The following is a 25,015-nucleotide window of genomic DNA, read 5'->3' on the forward strand; positions in this document are numbered from 1 at the left end:
ATATATAACAATTTTTTAATCGGGCATGAACAAACCGTTTGCTATGATCTATACGTTTGTTGAAGAACCGATGGCAATCTATAATGGGGTCCGAATACTGAGAAAGTCCATGATATGGTTCCTGTGTACAGATATGAGGGGGAGAGATCATTGGTGCAGGTAGTGTATTTGAAGTGCAGCTATATTCCAGCCAATGTTTGGCTTCCATTTTGCAAAACAGTCACCAATTTGCCATGGATACCAATGACCAAATGTATACTCTCCTAATACTTTGAATACTTTAATGTTGCTACCTATAATGTTGGGCTAGCACTGTCCTGTTCATGCATAGCTGGGAGCAATTTTAGAATGCATATTGTTGTTCAGAGTTCCCATACCTTTATTTCCATGATCTGTGAATGCTTCTGCTTATGTTTGTGTTTTATCATTGGTTTGTGAAACTATTACTGATCCCAGTAAACCTAGGAGGGAAATATGACTATGTTTAGTGAGTGCTGTTGCAGTGTAAAAGCTGCTTAAAGGACAAGTTACACTGTAAAATGTATACACATTATAATGTATACGCAACTAAAATATATTAATTCATAGCATCAAATTCTATAGTTCAGTAGAGAGCGGTGAATGGTATTTGACTTATTTTTACCATCCTGTGGAAGAGCTAAAACCATTGTATTCCAAACCAATTATCTGTTGTATAAACATGTTCCTTATAGCCAAGTGCTAACTTAAAAGGCTGCCCCATACATACACAGCAGCTTGTAAACTGTAGCAGAGCTTCTAAAGCAAACAGAATTTTTACAATGTAGGTTTGTTAAATGCATCCAATTTTACATTTTTGGTAAATTGCCCTTTTGTAAAATGAATTATATACTGGCCAAATTGCCCTTTTGCAATTACAAACAAATATAATGGTAACAGTTTCACAGTATTTCTTTGCATCCTTGTCATTTTGCATCGGTCATGTTCATTCCCCTACCCTTGCCTGCATTTCTTTACCCTCAGCACCCTCAGCCCCACCACAGGACGTGGAATGTTCAAGTCTTGGCTCCACTGGCATCAGGGTAAGTTGGGTGGCCCCTCCAGCTTCAAGCCGCAACGGGGCCCTAACCCGCTACTCACTTGCCTACCAAGCCCTGGCTGGGGAGGACACATCCCGGCATGTTGTGGACAGCATCCCACCAGATATCTCCAGCTGGGAGATCAAGGATCTGGAAAAATGGACCGAGTACAAAGTGTGGGTGCGAGCTCATACAGATATAGGGGCTGGGCCTGAGAGCTCCCCCATCATTGTGCGGACAGATGAGGATGGTAAGTGTACCAAATCTGACACTCACCTCTCTGCACAAGGGACCGCTTTTCTGTGTATCTTTTTCTAATCTTTTTTTCTGTAGCATAGTGAAAACAACACAAAAAATGCTATAACCATTCCACTGATACTCTGTATCCTGATACAACTAATCTGATGTGCTTATTTTTTGGACCATGAACACATTTTACTGACCGCAGTGGGATTTGTGTTTTGCAGACTTTATTCTAACAACCCACATGTCCCCGCAGTTTGGCTATAATAACATTTCTGTGTTTTAGCAATGTTTTAATCAAGGCTAGAATTTCTCAACCAGTTGCATGGTTTATTAAGTAATCTAAATTAAAGAGAGACATCCTAATCCTTTTTGATATTCCTTGTAGAATGATGCATTATTTTGTCTCCATGGTGTTTTGCTAAGCCTTAGTCTTTACTCTTTTATTTAAATACCTGTTTTGTCCCTGGCCATGCTTGAAACAAAACTGACTGTGAGACCAATGTCAGCATTATATTAGATAGTTATGTGTCCAGGAGCATTTCCAAACATATCTACAAATGTAAATGTCCAGAAATGTTATTATATTGTGCATATGTATATGCTTATAGTGATCATTTTAGACAGATACAACTTCATAATTAAGTTTCAATCTACTGACTACATTGCTTCAATGCAGAGAAAAAAATGTTTGGATGTTTTTTTTTTTTTTTAGATATTCAGCTTTTTATTTAGCAAATGTGTGTTTGTGTGTATGTATGTGTATATATATATATATATATATATATATATATATATATATATATATAATATGCAGGTACTGCAACACAAGTCATATTTTTCTTTTACTCAACTCATGAGCATTTTGGAAATTCCATTAAGATTTAAGATATAAATGAATATGTAAATTGGCCCTTGCACGTCTGTCAGTGTAAAATTTGTTCATGGTTATTAAGAGCAAAAAGTCTTTGTTGTTCACAATTACTTCATTCCCCCATGTGTGATGGACAAAAATTTTGCTCTCCAGTGCCGAGTGCTCCACCGAGGAAGGTTGAAGTAGATTCTGTAAACTCAACATCTGTACGTGTGACGTGGAAGTCTCCGCTACCAACCAAGCAAAATGGACAAATTAGGGGCTATCAAGTCACTTATGTTCGTCTAGAAGGTGGAGAGCCTCGGGGGAATCCCATCATAAAAGATGTTGTGCTTTCGGAGGCTCAAGTAAGTTTTGATAAGTAGCAAGGTATGTTTAGCAAACACAGAGGCTTTTAATTTTTAGCCATATTAAAAAGAAGAAATTACATTTCTTCCTTGGAAAAAGTGTTTTTGGAATATACTATTTTACTCCATAAAATGGAGTCTCCACTGGTCTGACTACCTCCCTCCTTCTCTTTGCCCACTTGTTGCCTTGATCTGCAACCTTCTAACCCGTAGCTGGTTGCAGTATACCTGTTGTTTTATGCTACAGTCATCAAGCATGGTTTTCCTATGTAGGGGTAGCAATGTATATCTTACATGCATATACCCAAACATAGCCTTCATTAATACCTCCAGAACTTTCCTTGTCACAATTATCTGTGTGTGCAAAAAACCATCTCATCACAGCATGTTATCCCCTCAGGTTTGTTATACATGTAACCCTTTTCCACTCATCTGCCTATAGGAAGCTCTTAGTCTTTGTAGATGTTGTTTTCTAGCTCGATTCTGTGCCAAAACTGTTTCTTTTTTCAATATGTTTATAGCTATACTTGTTACCCTTCTGTTTTGGCCTAATAATCCAGTAAACCCCATGTCTGCATTACCCATTTACCCTCTATTCTCTCTGTCTTACCAGTGGAGACCTGAGGATGTGGGAGATTACGTGAGTATCCCTTGTATCTTGTGTCTCTGGGCAGACTGCGTGATCGCATTTAACTTCAGAAGAATAGGAGGCTGTCACAGAGTCAAGCTCTTGCTGAATAGTAAATAGCACAAGCAATCTCCAATTTATGTCTTTAGTGAGAATAATATTTGCAAGTCCCATTAAGTAATTGGCACCTTTACAAAGTTTTGTATTTTACTGGGAATTCCTAGTGCTGTGAGAATCTAGGGTTTGCACCTGATCTGGGAAGCAAAGTTTGGTCTCTGTGACAGTCGTGTGCCTGTTGCATAATCATTGGTTAACTTGTTGATTTCTTAAATTATCTTCCTTTGGAAATTGTCTGTCCTTTATTTCCCAATTTATCACTCTCTGCGGTTTGTTGACTTTCTTCTTTCCCATAATCCACTCCTTCAAATCTTGTGAGCATGGAGTGGCAAAATTAATTTGCATGGAGGCCTGACAGATCATGGGTTGTTGTGGTTTCTTGACTATTGGGACTTTTATATTGGCCAGAATTTATTTTGGCTGGTGCAGGGACTGAAGAATACACCCACCCTTGTGACATAAAGCTTTGTGATTGTCATACTAAGGGCATTATGGTATATGGTTTCCAAAAAATTTTGGCTTAGTGACTTGTGCAGGACACAATTGATTGTCCGTCATCTTTTTTGAAGCATAGATTATACTGCATTCCATACAAAACATGGCATCGATTACAAATTACATATTTTTCTTCATTTTTGCAGTTCATTTCCTAGTCATCTGCAACTCCCTTTCTAAAACCAGCGATCTGCAGAGCACTAAGCCAATACTTTTATTTTACAGATTTCTCTCTTGCAAATATGTAAAGCATTCTGGCTTCCATAATGTGATCATAGAGCTCCCCCTAGTGAGCCCACACATAATTGCAATTGTTTGATGTACCTTTATTGTGTGACACTGTTTCTCCATTTTTTAGGATGCTGTTATCACCGGCCTTTCTCCTGAGACTACTTATTCCATCACTGTAGCTGCCTACACTACTAAGGGAGATGGTGCTAGAAGCAAACCCAAGGTTGTTAGCACCACAGGAGCTGGTAAGAACAAATTATAAACCGGTCTTTGTTAGGGAGAGTTTGGGCCCAGTTACAGACACAGGCTTGTTGGTTGTCCTTGAGAATATATTTTGATGACCTGTGGAATACTGCCCTCAGATTATATAAACTGGAACAAATATAATGTTATCATCTACTTTTAACAACAAAAGGTTGCTTTTTTGAAAGACAAATTTCTGACATCTAAGTTCAAGCTATCAGAGAATGGAAAAACACAAAGGATATCCAAATGATAACATTTCTTAGATGAAAAGTGTTATTGATGCACAATGTAAAATTGGTACCAGTGAGTGCTAGGGATGGGCGAATTTGACCCGTTTTGTTTCGGCAATAATTTGCAGCCGGCAAAATGTTGCCAACGCCCATTAAAGTCTATTGGCATCAAAAACCTTTTTATTTTGACGCACAACACCATACAAGTCTATGGGCGTTGTTTTTTTGGAGAAACAAGGCGAAAAGATTCGCCCATCCCTAGTGAGTGCATCTGAATAGGCTAGATTGTATAATATATTAATATACTATTGTACTGATTCGACATTCCTTATTGTTAGTTGTAAATTGTGTTAACAGGTCCATGCCTTTCCTTGCTAATAAAACAAGGGTACCCTAATATCTAGATACAGTTGGTTACATACAGCTTTGTAACACTGGGTGGGATGATGTTCTATAATTTATTTTTTAAAGTCTTGATTTAACAACAGTGGAGCAAGTTGAATGACCGCTCCCAAATACATAAATCAGTACAGGGTATTTCTTAAATTTCCAGATATCGCTATTGCTGGGTATTAAACTTACTGGGATCAAATCCTTTTTTTCCCAATTCCAGTATCTAACTCCATAACTATGGACAGCAAAGGAGCTATGTTAATGTTTTAATTTAACTTTAACTACAGGTGTGGGATCCATTATCTGGAAACCCATTATCTAGAATGCTCCAAATTACGGAAAGGTTGTCTCCCATTGACTTCATTATAAGCAAATAATTAAAAAAAATGATTTCCTTTTTCTTTGTAATAATAAAACGGTACCTTGTACGTCATCCAGACCAAGATATAATTCATCGTTATTGGAAACAAAACCAGCCTATTGCATTTATTTGTTTAAATGATTTTCTTGTAGACTTAAGGCACGGAGATCCAAATTATGGAAACATCCCTTATCTAGAAAAACCCAGGTTTCATGCGTTCTGGATAACAGGTCCAATACATTCCAATATATGACACAGCTCCAGTCAAGATAATAGTCTAAAAAGCCTTTTATAGCACATGGCTTCAAGATCTGTAACAAACATGAAGTTTCGGGCTCACCAGTAGCCCTTTTTCAAATTACTGATACATCTGTGAGATTACAATTTATACTCATTATCACAGCACCATCTCTTTTCTACATTGTTTCAGTGCTCCAACAAAAATTACAGTTTTAACATAGTCTCACTTATCTTTCTCTGTAACTTTTAGAATTATCTGTTTGACTTAATTTCATAGTCTTTATATATCTGTGTATACTGGTGATCCTTACAGATCAGTCCATATTCTGAAAAATATAAAAATATAAAAATATTAAAATTACAACTGGTTTAAAATGATTAATTTCCATCAGGTATCGAAGTATAGAGTTTATCTAAAAATGGGATGTAAGTCATATTCACGGCTAAGGCCATGGGGTTCTAGGGTTTCCAGTGTACGAATCCACTTCGCTTCTTTCTTTAATAATTCTTTTATCCTATTCCCTCCCCGACGGTAACAGGTCCAATACCTCTATTAAGATTGCTACGGTTTGGGATGCTTTGCCATAACAAATTCAACATTCAGCATGAAGAGATTTTCTTTATGCCATCCCCTGTTAAAGTGTTATGCTTGTCAGCAAGGTTCTCCTCTTACATCCCCCTTCTCTGTGTTAACCACACAATAAAGTAGGTCTTTTAAGCAGTCATTAATGATGAAAATCCAACAAAAGCATTTTTTGGAGTATTCTTCATCCAAAAGTTCAGATCATTTTTCATCACTTTCAACCTGTAGCCCTTCAGTTTTATCTGAACTTTAGTAATGCAGAAATAGCTGGCTAGATGCTGTTTGAAGAATAGAGATTATGACTGTAAGTGGTTCTTACTTGCTTGGCACTGTTGATTATATGCGTAAACTCTAAAGAAATTAAAATGTCAGGAGAACATGTTGCTGTGCCCAACTACAGCATTGCTGGACATAAGATAGAAAGGAATGTTTGTACTTGTCTGTATCTCTGTTGATTGGGAGTGGATCGTAAAGTCTCTGTGCTGGTTCATTAAACAGTATCAATATGTAGACATTTATTAGTGTATACTATAGTATATGATGTTTAGCTCCATTGCTGGGATTCAGTAGTAACCTCCAAGAGCAATTGTGGAAGAGTTGATAGAATACTGTCGCTTTTTTTTTAGAAAAAGAAAGACATGATAAAGTTCAGCTGCAGAGCAGCAGGGTCTATAGCTCAGAAACAATGTTACAGATTACATGTGCAATTTCATTTTAGTAAATAAAAACCGTGTTTTTCTTTTCTATTCATTGTAAACCCATCTCTTGAATTTGAACAACACAGCTGTTTAATAAATTCCAAGGTGTCTAGATATGAAACATTTTCTTGGACAGCTTTGCTTAGTTAGACACAACCCCCAATTAATTCTGACGGATTTTAGCACACAGCAGTTAAATTGCAAGTATTGATTGTCTAGCATTTTAATATACTGTAAGATGTATAGGTATCTTATGAAGCAGTAATGACAATTTTATTCAGAATGCAGTGCTGTCAACCATTGCCATTCAAACCAGCATAAATGGTTGTGTGTGCAGATTGTTGTGTAAATACATTTCATCTTATTTATAATTCTGCATCATTTATAATTCTACAGGTAAGTGGCAGGTTGTGATACTTGTAATGAACCAGCCCATACATAATTCTCAGATAGGGGCATCCATCATTACAGCTTTAAATTTCTAATTCAATAATATCTTTTAGTGCCTAATAAACCCACTATGATGATCAGCATTACAACAATGAACACTGCTCTGATCCAGTGGCATCCTCCAAGAGAGATGGTGGGAGAGTTGTTAGGATATCGTTTGCAGTACAAGCGAGTGGACGAAGACAGATTTATTACTATTGACTTTGGCAAGAATGAACATCACCACACAGTGACTGGAGTACATAAAGGTGCAAGCTATATATTCAAGCTTTCTGCAAAAAACCGAGCTGGTGCAGGGGAGGAATATGAGAAGGAAATTTCCACAACTGAAGATATTCCTAGTGGTTTTCCTCAGAACCTGCAAGTAGTTGGACTTACCACCTCTACAACAGAAGTGTCCTGGGAACCGCCAGTGTTGTCTGAACGCAATGGAAAGATCACCAACTACACAGTGGTGTATCGTGACATCAATAGCCAGCAGGATCTCACCAATATCACTCGGGACACATACATAACACTAGTCAACCTCAAGCCAGACACCACCTATGATATCAAGGTCAGGGCAAGAACAAGCAAAGGCACTGGTCCTCTAAGTCCTAGCATTCAATCACGTACCATGCCTGTTGATCAAGGTAACAGAAAGGAGATGTAGAACATAATAAGTGTATGGGCATGTATATCAGTAACTGACCTATTTGTTCCCTGTCGTTACAGTGTTTGCTAAGAATTTCAGAGTTAACGCCGTGACGAAAACCTCAGTCTTGCTTAGTTGGGAACTGCCTGATTCTTACAAATCGGCTGTGCCTTTCAAGGTTAATATGATTAAACAAGCAAATGTGCACATTCCTGTTTGTACTTCTGTCACGTTACACTACAAAAGTATGAAAAGTAGATTATATTGGCACGGTATGACAGTGCTCAAATTTTTCCAGGAAGTTGACTATTTTTTAGAAATACATTGAGTTAGCTATACAACTATTGATTTGTTGCCATATACATTAGTCTTGTGGAGCCCTTGAGCAGGTGGAGGCCAGAAAAAATACTTCAAAGGTTAAACTTGATTTTAAAGGAAAAGGAAAGTCATTTTATACTTGGGGGGTGCCAAAAGTTAGGCATCCCCAAATAATTGTATTTACTTAACTGACACCCCGGGCCAGAGCTCCTATCAGCAGAAAACTGCACTGGCCCAGGGTTCTTCCAGCGAGCACCACAGAGCGATCTGCTTCCTGCTTCTTCTTTCAGCTCACGTCTGTGCATGCGCATTAGAGAGAAAAGCCAAACTAAGAAGTCGGCTATTTCATTCAATTGCGCATGCATCTGCCCCGGGAAATTTGAAAAGCAAAGAAGATGATGGTGCTCGCTAGAAGAACCCCAGGCTGGTGCAGTTTCTGACCTGGGGTTTCAGGTAAGTAAATACAATCACTTGTATAAATGGCCTTCCTTCTCCTTTAAAGGCATAAAAACACCTGCAGTTCATTTTCATGGCTCTTAAACTTATACACATAGAGGCATAGGGCCTTCCCCTGCCTTAAAGGGGACCTGTCACCCTGAGAAATAATTCTTATCTATTTGTGTTTAAGTAAAATAAGCTTTTCTAACACTATATAAATTATGTAAATCTTTGTTGCAGTCAGCCTTGGAATTCACAATCACAGCAAGCAGACAGCAGCCATTTTGTGAACACTGTTCTTAAGACAAGCTTTGTAAAGCCTCAAAAAACTGGCTACACAATTATACACTGTGAGCAGGGAAGGGGAATATGGGGAGTGCAGTGACATGTAGGAAGTGCAAAATGGAAAGTGAAAGTAATTGCTGACCCCACATAGAGGAGGAGCAGGCAATATATGATTGACAGCTAACATTTTTAAATGCATTTGTAACAGGTATGGATGTTTAAATGAAAAAAAGCATATGGGTTTCATGTTTAATTTGAAAAGATATTTTATTATGCAGCATTTTATGTCTGGATGACAGGTCACCTTTAAAGAGATCCAGAATATAATGTAGAACTTGTACATATTTGCCTCAAAGCAAGATACAATATATTGATTGATTAAATGTGATTATATCAAAATGTTAGAAGATCTGAAATATGCTTTTTTTCTTTTTAAATGTCTCCCCCTTTCTTTCTGTTCCTTTTCCTTTTCCTGAAAAACATGTATAAATAAAGATTTCACAAGCAAATATTCATATACATACTTATTTATATGTTTTTGGTTCTTTCAGATCTTTTACAATAATCAGCACGTAGAAGTTGATGGACATTCTATGCGCAAACTAATCAGTAATCTCAAGCCAGATACAGAGTACTCCTTTGTGCTGATGAACAGGGGGAGTAGTGCAGGAGGACTGCAACACCGGGTGTCCATTCGCACAGCACCAGATGTTCTGAAAAGCAAACCTTTTTCTGCCAACAAATACATGGAGGAGGGCAGGTTCACCTTGCTGTTGCCTCAGGTTCAGACTACTGCCCCAGTAAGGTAAGAGGAGTTTAACTGACTGTATTCCACTGATTAAAAGAAGATAAGGCAATCACACAGACTTAAATTATCTGCTAAATATATTTTTTTTGTTTAACTAATAGGTGGTATTATATTGTGGTTGTCCCACTGGACAGTTCCAGCAGAGGTCTGAATTCTCGCTGGCAGAGCCCTGAGGAAATGGAGCTAGAACAGGTAACTTTTATTTCATTGAGTACTAACACTGGGTTATACATTTGTCTCTACTCCTTACATTCTCCATCTCTCTTTTGTTTTTTGTTATTATATTTGTGTCTAATGAAATGTATTTAAGTATCGGTGAGGGCTTCTCTATAAAGGCATGCCTGAAGTTCTCAAAGTGCACTAAACAGGTCCATATTCATCCCCAAGGCATCAAGTGAGAATAGATTACATTACATTACACCTTAGATTACATTACACCTTCTGATGATCCTGTGAGAACTAAACTCATGTTTATTTTCTTTTTAGATACTTGAAGCAATTAACCAGGGAACCCGTCGTCATAGGAGGCAGGCAAGCAAGAATAAGCCATACATAGCAGCCCGAGTTAATACGCTTCCAGAATCTTTTACTTTGGGTGACAATAAGGATTACAATGGGTTTATCAACAAGCCGCTGAATCCGGATTTAAGCTACGCCTGCTTTGTACTGGCTGCACTAGAAGATGGGGACACTGTGAGTCTGGATAATTTTTAGAAAAACTGATGTTCCTACTTTGTTTAATATAAGGTGTTAAATACATGAAATCGTCTAACTGTGAATGCATTGCAAAGTGTACATTTTTGTATTACTAAAAAAAAGCTAAGATAAAGAAAAGCGTTTTTTCTTAATCTTACTAATATATGATACTAATCGGTAGCCATCATCTGTGGCACATTAGAATACAATTCACCCATGGGATGTAAGGATACTGGAGCACCCAGAGGCTAATATTCATACTCCTTGTAGATAGTGCCTTGTTGAAATTAAACTCAGGATCCCAGAAGTGACCATATAACCATATAATAGTTTCCATTTCATTTTTGTGTGTGCACAAATCTAGTTCTGTGCAGTTATGTTACTTGCCATATGTATATGTGATAGTCCCTTTACTTACATTTGTCAAGCTCAACGGTGTAGGAGGCCATACACTGTCTAAATATAATGTTACTCAACCATTCCGTTAACTGGTCAGTCAAATGATTTTCTGTACTAGCTGTTCCCATGGTTGTACCTTTTCAGAAATAAGAGCGATCTGCAGGCCCTTTCACTTCATGGTTTTCCATTGCCTTATGGGAGGACACACACAAAGCTCTAGCAAATTCACAGCAAGTTTAGTTTAAACAGTATCCCGATGTGTGAATAACTGCAATGAATAGGTATTTAGGTTGAAACTGACCATTCTGTATAACCAGAATACTAGTTAGAATTTTAGCTATGGCTAGACACTAGACCTTTTCATAACCATTTCTTGCATTATTATTTATGTATGCAATGCCTTCAGATCTATTTTAGGATACCTGTTAATTCCTAGTTAGTATTCTGACAGGAAATGCTAAAATACTTTGGGAGCTAACAACTTCTACAGTATAATATAAACTATATTTATTGAATTTGCCCCAATGTTATGTATTTACCTAAATATCTGTGTAAATAGACAGTTTTTTTTTTTAAGAGGTTTATTTGACTTCATTTCTGAGCAGTAACAGATTAGGGTTAAAGGCACTGCTCAGGATGTTTGAAAAGTCTCAAAAAAGACTGGTTATATGGACCCTAATCTACCTCTTTTACAAAGCCCTAAGATTGTCTCAAAAAACAAACAAAACAACATTTTTTTGTCTAAATTCTTTTCTGGAACTACTGCACTGGCTTTCATTAACAGAAAAAAACACAGGTGCTGGCACAAAATATAGCTCTTTTGGATGGGTAGATTAGAGGGCCTGTTCAGGTTAGGGCCCCACTAGCAAATTTGCTGGTGAGCAAATCTAGCACTGGTGCCACCATTACAACATGGTTTTAAATTGAATTGTTCAGTGTAATGATAAACATTGTGCAAAATAAAAATGTTTTTAATGTAGTTAGTTAGTTGCTGGAGTGATTTGATGTATAACATAATAGCCAGAACACTACTTCCTGCTTTTCAGCTCTCTTGGTTTCCATTGGCTGGCAGTAACCAATCAGAGACTTGAGGGGGGAGGCACATGGGTCATAACTGTTTGCTTTTGAATCTGAGCTGAATGCTAAGGATCAATTACAAACTCACTGAGCAGTTATGTCCCATGTGGCTCCCCTTCAAGTTGTAGAGAGCTGAAAAGCAGGCTGGCTGGCTATTCTGTTACACATCCAGTCACTGCAGCCTTTATACATGACATTTTCTAATCTAACTATATAATCTAACTATATTAGAAACTAATATGCACAACCTATCTATTTACCCAGTTTTTATTTTTACACTGAACTGTTCCTTTAAGAAGACAATGTAAATAATGATTTTCTCTGTTATATGCAATTTGTCATTACAAATTAGTATCTTGTAGTGCAACTAGAGTACTTACTAGAGTACTAACTAAATATTTGCAGAGTACAAGGAAGTTGTCAGCAGTTGTTCAGTTGCCACAAGTGCTTAATAAGGGAAGTATTTAACAAACTCTTCATAAAGCCTCTCTTTCTCATATATTCTTTGTGCAGAAAAAGTATGCAGCCAGCCCATACTCAGATGATATTGTGGTGGAGGTGTCCTCACTGGCCAAACAACAGGAAGAGCCAGAAATGCTTTGGGTCATGGGTCCTGTTCTGGCTGTAATTCTCATAATAATTATTGTTATTGCCATTCTGTTTTTTAAAAGGTAAGGAATATCTGCAAGATCCACATTCATACCCCCAATAAACATTATTTCCCAGAAGCCTAAATGACTGACTAACATTCCAGTGTTTTACTGGACACAATTACAAATAAATGTAAATGCTATAACTAAGTGAATAAATGGTTACTTTTAAGGGATCATAGTTGACCTTACAAATGCATATAAACTATTTGATCCTCATACCCTGTATGTGTGACCTGCCTTTTCAGGTTAGGCCTGCTGTATACTATTTTTTTCTTTTGCCTGTACTACATTTTCTTAACAACTTCACTTAACTGCTTTATTTCTTTTTCTGTGTTTTGCCTGCATGGACCTAGTAAACAGGAAAGGTAAGATGTTCTGATCTTATCTCGTAGTATGGCTAAATTATCTTCTGCTGTCCAGGAAGTGCAGACAACATTTTACAAAGATTTAATTTGCACAGTAAAGATAAGCTCTTGACATAAACCAGAATAACTTGGTGTTTAGGCCACTGCAAAATCAATATGGTGCTTCATATTCGTGTTTAGTGGATGTCGTTAAGTAGATTCTTAACTGTCACAATCCTATTTTAAACATGAATATTATTAGTGACATTTACTCTTAGATACATAAAACTGAAACCTCCTCCTCAAAAGACACATGGTCTGTATGTACAAGTCCTGTCTTACCATCATATTTCTGGCCAATTTGGTGTAGCCAAAAGAACAGTTGGATATATGCAGTTCAAATGTTTTATTGCCCCTGGATTGTGTTATGGTTTGTTATACAGGTATTGTAAACCTTATCCAGAAACCTAAGAATTACAGAATGACCATTTCCAATAGTGTCTCTTTTATGCAAATAATTGAATTTCCTTTTTTCAGTAATAATACAATACTTAATCCTAACTAAACTAATCTATATCCATATAGACGGCATAAACGTCATATTGGGCATATGTAATGTGTAAATGTATTTTAGTAGACTTTTAGGTATGATGATCTGAATTAAGAAAAAACCTTATCCAAACCCCAGGTTAGATCCTGTACTTTTACTCTTCTATTAAAATAGAGATAAATCGCTAGGTTTGTTTTGCTGGTGCTCCTGTTAGGCAAAAACTGCACTGGCTCATGAAAAGTTTGAATCATGGCACCATCTTACCTCACTTTCCCAGTCATCCCTCTGTCATATTTAGATTTTCCCATGTACAGTTGCATAAAATTACGAGACTGGGGACTGGCTAGCATTTTGGCACCCCTCAATGAATAGGGTTTTCTTATCCTTCAATACAATTATGTTATCACATACTTTATATGTCACCTTTTCTTGGACAAAAACTGATTCAGTTGCCCCTGATCCGTTATATCAGCCACCAAGTATACCCTGCTTTTTCTTTTGGGACAGTGACTCTATCATGAATCCACAGTCCCTACCATAAAGCAAGGCACAAATGACCATGTATTGTGTGTATGAATAGTGGATAAGTGCATCACTTACGCTCATCAATACACATCTAATTACTGATTCTTTTTGCTGTTAGGAAAAGGACCAACTCACCTTCGGGCAAAGATGACCATGCAGTAGGACTTAAGGACTGTCTCCTATCTCACTCCTCTGATCCAGTGGAAATGAGACGGCTAAACTACCAAACTCCAGGTAACTTCCAGTACACCAACACTAAGGCGGCACTGTTCTATCTGATGGGGAGAGGCGTTAAAAAACTGGAGGCTTTGGTAAAATATTTATTTGATATAGAACTTGCACATGTAGTTGTGTACTTATTTGCTAGTGTCTGTTTTAGATTGTTTGCTAGTAAATATAAGCAAGTACACTTGCATTACAGAACCAGCTTTCTATGTGTTATTTAGAATATATTACCCCTTGTATGGTATATATGTACCTCCTTTATAGAGTAGAAACACTTGCTAAGATTTGGGACCCTTTATAGCAAGTTTTAAGGAGAAATGTATGTTTCTTGTGAGACAGGAAGTGTAAGATTCTTGGGTATGAAAGGACCTTTAGTGCTTTATCTCTCCTCCTCTTGCTGTTTTTCTTTTCCATCTTTTCCATCCAGTAAGATCTTTCCTTTTGTCCAGGCCATTATATTTCTCTCTTTTGGATGAGATGAGCAGTAATGTTCCCAGAAGAGCAAATGGTTCAATACAAAGAACCAGTGTCTTAATCTTAAAAAGATTATTTTAACAGAAATGTGCTATTCTAACAAGCATATGTTCATTTATTTAGTAGGAAAAAGATGTCCTTTAAAGGGATACTGTCATAGGATTTCCCCCCCCCCCCCAAATGCATCAGTTAATAGTGCTGATCCAGCAGAATTGTGCACTGAAATCCTTTTCTCAAAACAGATTTTTTTATATTTAATCCTGAAATCTGACATGGAGCAAAACATATTCTCAGTTTCCCAGCTGCTCCAAGTCATATGACTCTTACTGCTGTACTGCAAGTTGGACTGATATCAACCTCCTCCCTCGCCCCCCCCCCCCAGCAGCCTAACAACAGAACAATGAGAAGGTAACCAGATAGCAGCTCCCTAACACGAGATAACCACTGCCGCAACAATAGTAAAATCCAGGTCCCACTGTGACACATTCAGTTAAATTGAGTAAGAACAACAGCCCAACAGTTCCATCTTTAAGTGCTGGCTTTTTCTGAAAGCACATGACCAGGCAAAATGACCTGAGATGGCTGCCTACACACCAATATTACAAAACTTGGTTTAGGAATTAAATTTTATATTGTAGAGTGTAATTTAGAAATAAAAATCATGACGGAATCCCTTTAAGTCTTGCCTCATCTGACCATGTGACTGGTAGCATGATGTCTGTTCTAGTCATAAACAGGAAATACTCTGCCAGTGTTAGTGCAATGGGAAGTAGTTCCTAGATTAACATTAATAATGTACAGGTGGCTTCAGAGGCCCACTATTAAAGTTCTTAATGGGAATATACATTTGGCTGAGACAGCGAATGTCTCAGATGGTCAAATTCTGAGTGATAAATAGAAACAGAATGAAAACTAAGTCTGCAGAGGCAACTAGATGGGACTGTTGTTTTTGGTAATGTCACTGACAGGAAGACTACATAGAAACTCTCATGTGAACAAAAGCTTCTGTATAGCAGGATCTTGTGCTGTACTCCATAGATATTGCATAAAGCTAGATGAATATAATATGGTAAAACCGATATATTATCAAGGGTTTTTTTGTAAATTTTAATTATAACATGGAGTCCTCTCTAGGTGAAGAAGTTGGTTATTTTAATACTAGGTCTTGCATTTTGAGAAGAAAAATAGCTAAAAATTAGTCAAATTAAGAAAGGACCTATTAGTTGTAAACTGAGGCTCCATGTGTTAAATAGTAATAGTAAATAGTCACAGGGCCCTGGATCAGCTTATATGCCCCTCTAACTCTTTCTGTTCTTTGCTGCTTTTGTTTTCCTTGCAGGTTCCAGTGTCCCCAGTCACCCGAATATCTCAAGTTAGTTTGACAACCTGCTGTAATCATGTAGAAAAGTTGCCAGTTTCCCCACACTCACTCATGAATGGCTCAATATACAACTACTCTGGCCCCACTTCTTCTCTTCTATCACTCACTTGCCTCCATTTCTTATTGGCACTTTGTTGCATTTATTTGTCTTTCCTTGCTTAGTCTCCGCTATCACTTTCTTTCCCTCATTTACATTTCCTTTTCGTCATTAGACAGCCTGATGTTTGCGATTTCCCCACATTACTACTGCTAGGAAAGTAAGGGCTATTCCACACGGGGAGATAGCGACGTGTTTGCGGTCGCGGCGACAAAGCGCCGCGACCGGCGCAGCCGACAGTTTTGTATGGGCGCCTATGTAAAAACGCCTGTGCTAACCACACGAGGCGATGCGCTTTTCAACAGTCGCCTGAAAATGCCTCGCCAGGCTTTTTCAGGCGACTGTTGAAAAGCGCATCGCCTCGTGTGGTTAGCACAGGCGTTTTTACATAGACGCCCATACAAAACTGTCGCCTGCGCCGGTCGCGGCGACTGTCGCGGCACTTTGTCGCCGCGACCGCAAACGCGTCGCTATCTCCCCGTGTGGACTAGCCCTAATAGCTGGGCTTGTTGAAGTGCAGGACTCAGAGCAACTTTATTTGGTGAATGAATGAGCACTATGACCCACTGTACTTTCTGTAGTTTGATTAACGCTTCTGAACATTGGTATCATATTTGTTCCATGGTATATTCCCTCCTATAAAGCAGCACATTCCTACACAAACGTTTGCTGCTCTGTACACTTTCAGTCAGAGGGATAATGAAGGGATTCAGATTTTTATAGCCCTCTGGACCTGCCACCCTCATCTTTTGTTTGTTGTTTGTTTTGTTGTTTTCCATTCTAAAACTAACTCTACCCTCAACCTAACAATTGTTTATTGCAATGTATATTTTCTCCAGCTCCTCTGTGTCCTTTTCTTTTCTAGCATTAAACCTTCTGTCTCATCCATCCTTACTAACCTCAAATTTTGTGCTTTTACCTGATTGGTGACATTTTGTTTCCCCTTCATTTACCAGCCATCGTCTATATTTAAGTTCAAGCAACAGTTATTTTAGCTATTTAGTCTCTTTATTCTCACCATTTATTTATTTTCTTTAGGATAACCCTTTGTCTCTTGTTCCTAGCCATCCACTGTTACAGCACAAGGGGCTGCATATCACCTCCTCCGCTGAGCATGTAGACTAGTGATATAAGATCACATATTGCTGTTTTTCTCTGGTTGTTGCAGCATGCTGTCTTTTTGTGCAGTTCCCTATCCTTCCATTTCATGGCAGTGTCCATTGACATTGTTTGGATCAGGAAACCCACTAGCACTCTTGAGTTTGTGTCTACAACACATGCTTTTTCTTTGCTCCAGGTATGAGAAACCACCCTCCTATCCCAATCTCTGACCTTGCAGACAATATTGAAAGACTGAAGGCCAATGATGGACTCAAGTTCTCTCAGGAATATGAGGTGAGTAGAGCAGAAGAAATAGTCCATAGACATATTTACATATAATAGACATATATATATATAGATATTTTGACACAAACATTTCAGACATGATCAGCATTTGATTACTGATACAGAATTACATATAGGATGAATGAAAATATAAGCTTCATCACACTGAAATAAGAAACTGTCTAAATACAACCAATTAAACATTCTGTACTGTTTCTGAAATAATCAAGTTCATCTTCACTATTCCTATCTCCGCATCTGTTTCTCTTCATTCTCTCTTCATGCAGCAGTTGGGTGTCAGATATTCATTAACAAGAAGATGTATTAGAGCTCATTCTATTAAAATCACCAGAAGTCCTGTCTCTCTACATGCAGAATTTGTTAGATTTTGTTTGTACTGGAATCATTTATTTGAGTGAACTCTAATTCATCTGCTGGGAAAGGAAGCCCTCACTATAAGATATATTGGATCATTCATCTGACTGCTGCATGAAGACAGAATGAAGAGAAACAGATTAGTGATGATAAACTTGATTAATTCAGAAATGATGCAGAATAATTGATTGTATTTAGAAAGTTTCTTATCTCATGATGAAGCTTATATTACATTTTCATCTTTGCAATAGTTCCCCTTTAAAGTCCACATTTCAATGTGTTTAAGGGGTGCCAGGTGGGGCTCTACTACCTCTAGGGGGAGCTGAGCTATAAAAGGCTGTGATCAAGATAAAGACACACAACATAAGTGACTGCTTGCATAGTTCTCATACTACATGATCCAAATCCACTAAAGTAATGTGATTTTAAACCTCTGGACAATGACATATTTTGTTCACAATTGATATCCTTTTTATATTTTTCACAACTCTGGATATGGAAATTAGGGTTTGGATTTGGCTTAGTATCAGTACTCCGTATTGCTTATGTGCATAGTGTTTCTTTAACTTGGATCTGAACAAGCTACTTTTAGAGTTTAACTCTTTACAGCCAGTTATATCCTTAATGCAGCTTGCTGTATCTGTTAGCGACATGCTGATGAATTAAAAATGACCATGCTGTTTTTTGTTGTTGTTTTTTAATAATTCAACCAATTTGTAAATCTGTGATCACCTGTATGTGTGTGGGCACCCAAAACAACAGGTTCGGTAGTGAATATTTTAGTAGACAAAACAAAAAGAAAAAAAGGTGATGTCCTGTGTGTGATCAGCATTAGCCTCCCTTGCATCCTACTGTATTAAACAAACAATTTAGAGTTACAAATTCGAGTTGATCTCTATTCCATTATTTGTTGTTTCTTTTTCAGTCTATTGATCCAAGTCAGCAATTCACCTGGGAGAATTCAAATCTAGAAGTAAACAAACCAAAGAATCGCTATGCAAATGTGATTGCATACGACCATTCAAGGGTCATTCTTACTTCAGTGGATGGTAAGACATTTCTCCTCCTCATCTGTTTACATTTATTCACTTTATTCTTATGTCTGAATGAATTAAACTGTTCCCATTGTTGGAACTGACTGCCATGTTGTCTTCAGGAGTACCTGGAAGCGATTACATGAATGGCAATTACATAGATGGATACAGGAAACAGAATGCCTATATAGCTACACAGGGCCCACTGCCTGAGACCATCACTGATTTCTGGCGAATGGTGTGGGAGCAGAGAACAAGCACTATTGTCATGATGACCCGGCTGGAGGAAAAATCAAGGGTGTGTATAGAAAGCTTGTAGGATTGTCACCTTGCTGGTAAAGTTAATTTGTAATGTTATGGAAGGAAGCTTAAAAATGGAAGAAGCATTACATGCAAAAGTGCCATTGACACCTGTAAAAATGATATCTTTACAAATACAGTGAAGGCTCATGGCACGCATGATATTTGGAGATGGTGGAAAAACACCTTAAACTTACCATGCCATCTGTCATTGACTTACTGTAAATGGAAATCAGTCTGATAACGCTGGTCGGGGCACATTTCACCCCTACATTTAAGCTTATTTTCAATGACAGGCCACTCGGCAAGGTCCAGGCATTATTGTGCCGCTAAGAAATTGCCTTCGATTTCCAGCAACACGATGAGGTGTGTGTTTGTTCGCCAAAAGCAATGTTTATTGTGGGATTATGCACATTTCACATGTAATAAAAAAAAAATCCCCTTAAAAAAAAACTTCCATATTCTTACTTGAAAAGTCTCTTATCCAAAGCAGAAATAAAGACTCCCATCAATTACTTAGAACTTACATTTTTTATTCTTTATTTAATCTTCCAGTCCCGGTGTGGCAGCTAAGTGATCCGAGAGCAGATTCTGAACTAATACAATTTGCTACATTTAGTTGATACTTTAGTTGATACATTTCTCATCAGTATCTATTTCCTTTTGATCTGAAACCAACTGAACTGGGAAAAGTGTTGGATGGTGAAAAACCCCTTTAAAAAGTAGTAGCACAAGAAAGCCAACTCACAAAAAAACCTATAGGGTAAATCTATAGGATACTGAAAAAGGTTTTTGGGGTCAATGACCTTTTATATGATCATCGGTTTTTATAAAAAGTGGAAACTGAAGGTAAACAAGGGTGAGTTTTAGGGAGAATACATAATTGACTATACAGTATATATATATTTAATATTTATATTTCAAATGGTTACTGACTAAAATCAATAAACAGTGTAATATTTAATTTTCTCCCCCACTCAAATTGGCAGGTAAAATGTGACCAGTACTGGCCCAGTCGTGGCTCAGAGACTTATGGCATGATCCAAGTCACGTTAATGGACACAGTAGAGCTTGCAACCTACACAGTTAGGACTTTCACACTTTACAAGGTAAGCGCTACTACTTGGCCAGTAAAATATTTGTTTTGGACTCTAGAAACTGCTTTACTTTTTGTCAGTAAGGGACGTAATAGCCTGGCTGCAAAGTTGAATCTACATTCCTGTGTTATTTAAAGGTTCATGGAAAAAACACAGTGTTATACGATGCACTGTTTGCAGAACTGTGCAACGGGCTCCCATGGAAAGGGTTTTACATGGCAGGCCATCTCTGTAAATAAACCACTTACCAGATGTGTCTTAAATAAACACACTTATGTTAGAAAGTTCCTGGGGTCTCATCTTTTGTTCATGGTAGCTAGATAATTGCTACATTTTTATATGTGATCCTTAATATGATTGGTTGTTTAGTGCTTAAAGGAGAAGGAAAGGTTAAAACTAAGTAAGCTTTATCAGAAAGGTCTATATAAATACACCAGTAAACCCTCAAAGTAGTGCTGCTCTGAGTCCTCTGTCAAGCAACACAGCATTCCTCTCCTTCTATTGTGAACACATGGGCTTCTGTATCAGACTTCCTGTTTTCATCATAAACCTCCAGGGCAGGGCTTGAGCATGCTCAGTTTGCTCCTCTCCCCTTCCCCTCCCTGTTGTAATCTGAGCCCAGATCTGTCTTGGTAGCTTTTCTTCTCCTTTAATTAACTGTTACCGTACTGGTTCTTTATGGAGCATATGCTTCAGATATATTCTGAATCCTTTAACATGTGTTTCCCTTTATATTTTCAAGAAAAAAGAAAATGCTTAACATTATTGCTTCAGTAATACATATCCCCACAAATTATTTGAGTAAGCAAGTAACCTTCCTATATCTCTTACACACAGAATGGCTCCAATGAGAAGAGGGATATCAGGCAGTTCCAGTTTATGGCCTGGCCAGATCATGGGGTCCCTGAATATCCTACTCCTATCCTTGGATTTCTTCGCAGAGTAAAAGCCTGTAATCCACCCGATGCTGGGCCTATGGTTGTCCATTGCAGGTACAAACAAGAGACATTTGTTGTATTGCTACTTGCATTTGGTTGCATTTAGAGTTTATATACATTGTTGGAGTGTAGCAAACTAGTGGTGAGTTGCTTGCAGTATGGAGGCATATGCTAGGTTGAGATCTCACAAGTCAGCTGCTAGTGCAGAAAAGGATATATGACATTTCTGAGTTAAGCTAATTACAGCCTCCTGCATAAGTATCCAGACTCTTCTGAATTCTTACATTTTACTGAATAACAGATTCTACACTGAAATCCTGTGCTTTACAATAATGTATTTTGTAATTCTAAGTAATTTTTCCAATATACATTCATTTTTTTTAAATTTTTATTGGTTTTAAAGTCACTTGTAAATGTAATTGCAGTTGAAAGCAGTGCTTTATTTATACCTCCTTGAACCAGTGTAGCAGTAGTCAATCCTCCTTGAGTTCTGTCAATCATCTGTCTCCTGCTCCACTATTTCAAGAGTGCAGAGAATCAAAATGTCCGGCGGGATGGCACTCGGAGCGCTTCGTTTTCTAAAGTCGCCCGAAATTTCCTCGTGAGGCAAGGCCAACTAATCTGCCCCAGTAGCTTTGTGTGCCCCTGCCCTTAAAGTCAATGGGAATCCCACCAATTGAGCACACACCATACAAACATGTAGCACCAGGGCTTTCAAGCACCTTGTTTTTTTCTTCATTTTTTGTGTTGGGTTCCTATATGTGAGGAATGGGAAACAGTGACTTGTCCTTTCCCTCCTTTAATCTGATCACAGTCTTCTTGTTAGCAGCCCTTCCTGAAGCCCAGACAATGCCCTGAGGTCTCTTCATTCTCTAACTGTATCTCCCTCTCTCTGGCAGTGCTGGTGTGGGCAGAACTGGATGCTTCATTGTTATTGATGCCATGCTAGAACGGGTGAAACTGGAGAAAACGGTGGATATCTATGGTCATGTGACCTGCATGCGGTCCCAACGAAATTATATGGTGCAAACAGAGGACCAGTACATCTTTATCCATGAGGCACTGCTTGAAGCAGTAATGTGTGGGGTCACTGAAGTGCCAGCGCGCAGTCTCTATGCTCATATCCAGAAACTGTCTCAGGTCCCTCCGGGGGAGAGTGTTACCTCCATGGAACTAGAGTTCAAGGTACACCACAGCCTTTTTGAGGCTTGGATTTTATTCTGACATATTCTAATAATCTAAGTACAATACTAAGAAATTATATTTTTGTATGTTTTTTTTTTTTTTACCCCATTGTCAGCTTCTGGCCAACTCTAAAGCCCACACCTCCCGATTTATCAGTGCCAACCTCCCATGCAACAAGTTCAAAAACAGACTGGTAAACATCATGCCATATGAACTGAGCCGTGTCACTCTGCAGCCCATTCGAGGGGTGGAGGGATCCGATTATATCAATGCAAGTTTCATTGATGGCTACAGGTAAAGCTTGAAAGATTCTGTGGTGTAGAATAATGATCAATTCATACAGCAGAAATATGTCAGAAACATGTCTAGTATTGCACACACTAAACTCTGCCCTTTATTTACAGGCAGCAGAAAGGCTATATTGCTACTCAGGGGCCATTGGCTGAGACCACTGAGGATTTCTGGAGAATGTTGTGGGAACATAACTCCACCATTGTGGTGATGCTGACAAAGTTGCGAGAAATGGGCAGGGTAAGGCACATTCATCTGTAATATAGGGATAAAAGCGCTAGATTCTTATTGATAAGGAGTGTTTTTCAGATCTTCAAAAGTTTAATTTTATGTGCATGTGCTTGGAGTACCGGTAATTAATAATAAACTGTGACTATATTGGTAGTAATAGAACTGTATATTATCATGATCTATATTAGTGCTCTCCAACATTTTCAGTGCCGCAAGCTCATTTTGCTATAAGCCATATAAGGAGGGTTGGATTATACTAAAAGAATGACCTGGATTTTACATGCTGCACTTTTAGCCTGTAACCCTACAGATGGACTATTCTGATATGTTATTGTGCTTAATCAGCTCAGTACAGCACAACGTTTTGCATGTGATTTTCAATGTTGTTGAGTTGTATATGAAAGTAACAGCTTGTTATTCTGTAGGAGAAGTGCCATCAGTACTGGCCTGCAGAACGTTCCGCACGATACCAGTATTTCGTAGTGGATCCTATGGCTGAGTATAACATGCCTCAGTACATCCTGCGGGAGTTCAAAGTGACAGATGCAAGGGTAAGTACAAAAAGGAGCTTCCATGGGCTGCCATTTTGTCCCTCCAAACAAAGGCATACTTGAATGAATGTCCATCTATAATCCTTTTTAATATGTCCTCATGGCCAGAACCAGTGTTAGATGGCAGAGGCACAACCGTAGGGCACAACTATTTTTAGATTATTTACAGCAGTATGTTATCATTAGACCTGCTCCTTGTTTCTCTTCATCCATCCAGTGTCGCCTTGTCAGTTACTTTTCTAGAGAGCGGTGATGGTGTTGCACCATGGGAAACATAGTCACACGTGCTGTGGGTGCCACACATACTTGGGCAGGCTCCAATTTTCACATCATTAAAACTTCCATGATTCCATATTCTTTTCTAGAATGTTCTATTCTATTTGCAGGACGGCCAATCCCGTACAATTAGACAATTCCAGTTCACTGACTGGCCTGAACAAGGAGTGCCAAAAACAGGTGAAGGCTTTATTGACTTTATTGGGCAGGTGCACAAAACCAAGGAGCAGTTTGGACAAGATGGGCCAATCACCGTCCATTGCAGGTAAATCCTTGCTCTAGTGTCTGACCCAGAGGCAGGGGAATTAATATTTTATTATTTGTTGCAATGTTGGATGAATGTTTAATAAATATATCTTCAAACTAAGAACACTTCAATTAATAATCTTTAAAGGTGTTTTTAGTAGGTTTTTAGCTCCAGTAACTAGAGTCAAACTCTTGACAGAAAAGTGACAGACAACTACTATAACACTAAAAATAAATCACTGGACATATAAAAACATGTATATTTGTAAATCTGCATATGGATCCTATTGACTAGAGAAATGTCGTTCTAGTGCTGGTGTGGGGCGCAGTGGAGTATTCATCACTCTGAGTATTGTACTGGAGCGCATGAGGTACGAGGGGGTGGTTGACATGTTTCAAACAGTGAAGACTTTAAGAACACAGCGGCCAGCAATGGTACAAACAGAGGTAAGGCTCCTGCCTGTCTACAGGATGGAAAATAATACTGTTTGCCAGGGCTGGAACTAGGGGCAGGCAGACGATGGCACAATTATAGGAGGCACTGGGCAGCTACCTCTAAAATTGTCTTCTGGCTACCCCTAGTCCTGCCTACCTCCGTCTTACTCCCCTTCATTCCTCCTGTCACCCTCCCCTTCGTCGCTCACACCTCTCTCCTTTGTCGCTCTCCCCTCTCTTACCTGTCCGTTTCCCCTCTCTCCATTGTGCCTGGTCGGACATGCGCGGGGGGGGGGGGGCGGGCGGTGGTGGTCCTCTTGGTTGCCTAGGGCTTATTCAGCACAAAACCCCCTTCAGCATATTTGTGTAAACAGCAGTAACAATTTCCTGATTAGAATGTATTTTGGGATGAAACCCTCAACTTGGTGGCAACATTATCTTGTAAGCGTTGGAATGCCTTCTTGTCTAGCAATGGTTCTGCACAAAGCCTCATCACAATAGGAGTCCCTATGATTTACCCAGCAGAACAATAGCTTGTATGAATTCTATTCCATATGATACACTTCCTTAGA

At 38.5% G+C, this 25,015-nt stretch overlaps 1 protein-coding gene across 17 annotated transcripts in view; it reads left to right on the forward strand.

The window, feature by feature from the left end:
• The window catches only part of ptprf.S (protein tyrosine phosphatase receptor type F S homeolog), a 325,862-nt gene that overhangs the window by 298,826 nt on the left and 2,021 nt on the right, over positions 1-25,015 (forward strand). For 3 of the 17 annotated variants that reach the window (XM_041561420.1, XM_041561419.1, XM_041561423.1), the window contains 24 exons: positions 1,003-1,308; positions 2,329-2,522; positions 3,136-3,162; positions 4,121-4,238; positions 7,248-7,826; positions 7,909-8,006; positions 9,421-9,674; positions 9,779-9,869; positions 10,164-10,370; positions 12,363-12,520; positions 12,856-12,867; positions 14,040-14,155; positions 15,960-15,992; positions 17,396-17,493; positions 18,785-18,908; positions 19,016-19,191; positions 20,183-20,302; positions 21,128-21,282; positions 22,128-22,413; positions 22,529-22,707; positions 22,818-22,944; positions 23,361-23,486; positions 23,873-24,027; positions 24,320-24,455. In XM_041561420.1, coding sequence (XP_041417354.1) covers positions 1,003-1,308; positions 2,329-2,522; positions 3,136-3,162; positions 4,121-4,238; positions 7,248-7,826; positions 7,909-8,006; positions 9,421-9,674; positions 9,779-9,869; positions 10,164-10,370; positions 12,363-12,520; positions 12,856-12,867; positions 14,040-14,155; positions 15,960-15,992; positions 17,396-17,493; positions 18,785-18,908; positions 19,016-19,191; positions 20,183-20,302; positions 21,128-21,282; positions 22,128-22,413; positions 22,529-22,707; positions 22,818-22,944; positions 23,361-23,486; positions 23,873-24,027; positions 24,320-24,455 — 3,875 coding nt within the window. The remainder of the gene's footprint in view (positions 1-1,002; positions 1,309-2,328; positions 2,523-3,135; positions 3,163-4,120; positions 4,239-7,247; positions 7,827-7,908; positions 8,007-9,420; positions 9,675-9,778; positions 9,870-10,163; positions 10,371-12,362; positions 12,521-12,855; positions 12,868-14,039; positions 14,156-15,959; positions 15,993-17,395; positions 17,494-18,784; positions 18,909-19,015; positions 19,192-20,182; positions 20,303-21,127; positions 21,283-22,127; positions 22,414-22,528; positions 22,708-22,817; positions 22,945-23,360; positions 23,487-23,872; positions 24,028-24,319; positions 24,456-25,015) is intronic. The other 14 variants (XM_041561424.1, XM_041561427.1, XM_041561429.1 and 11 more) reach the window with 9 other exon arrangements.

Source organism: Xenopus laevis, chromosome 4S, assembly GCF_017654675.1.
Source record: "Xenopus laevis strain J_2021 chromosome 4S, Xenopus_laevis_v10.1, whole genome shotgun sequence".
In the NCBI taxonomy this organism is placed as follows: Eukaryota; Metazoa; Chordata; class Amphibia; order Anura; family Pipidae; genus Xenopus; species Xenopus laevis.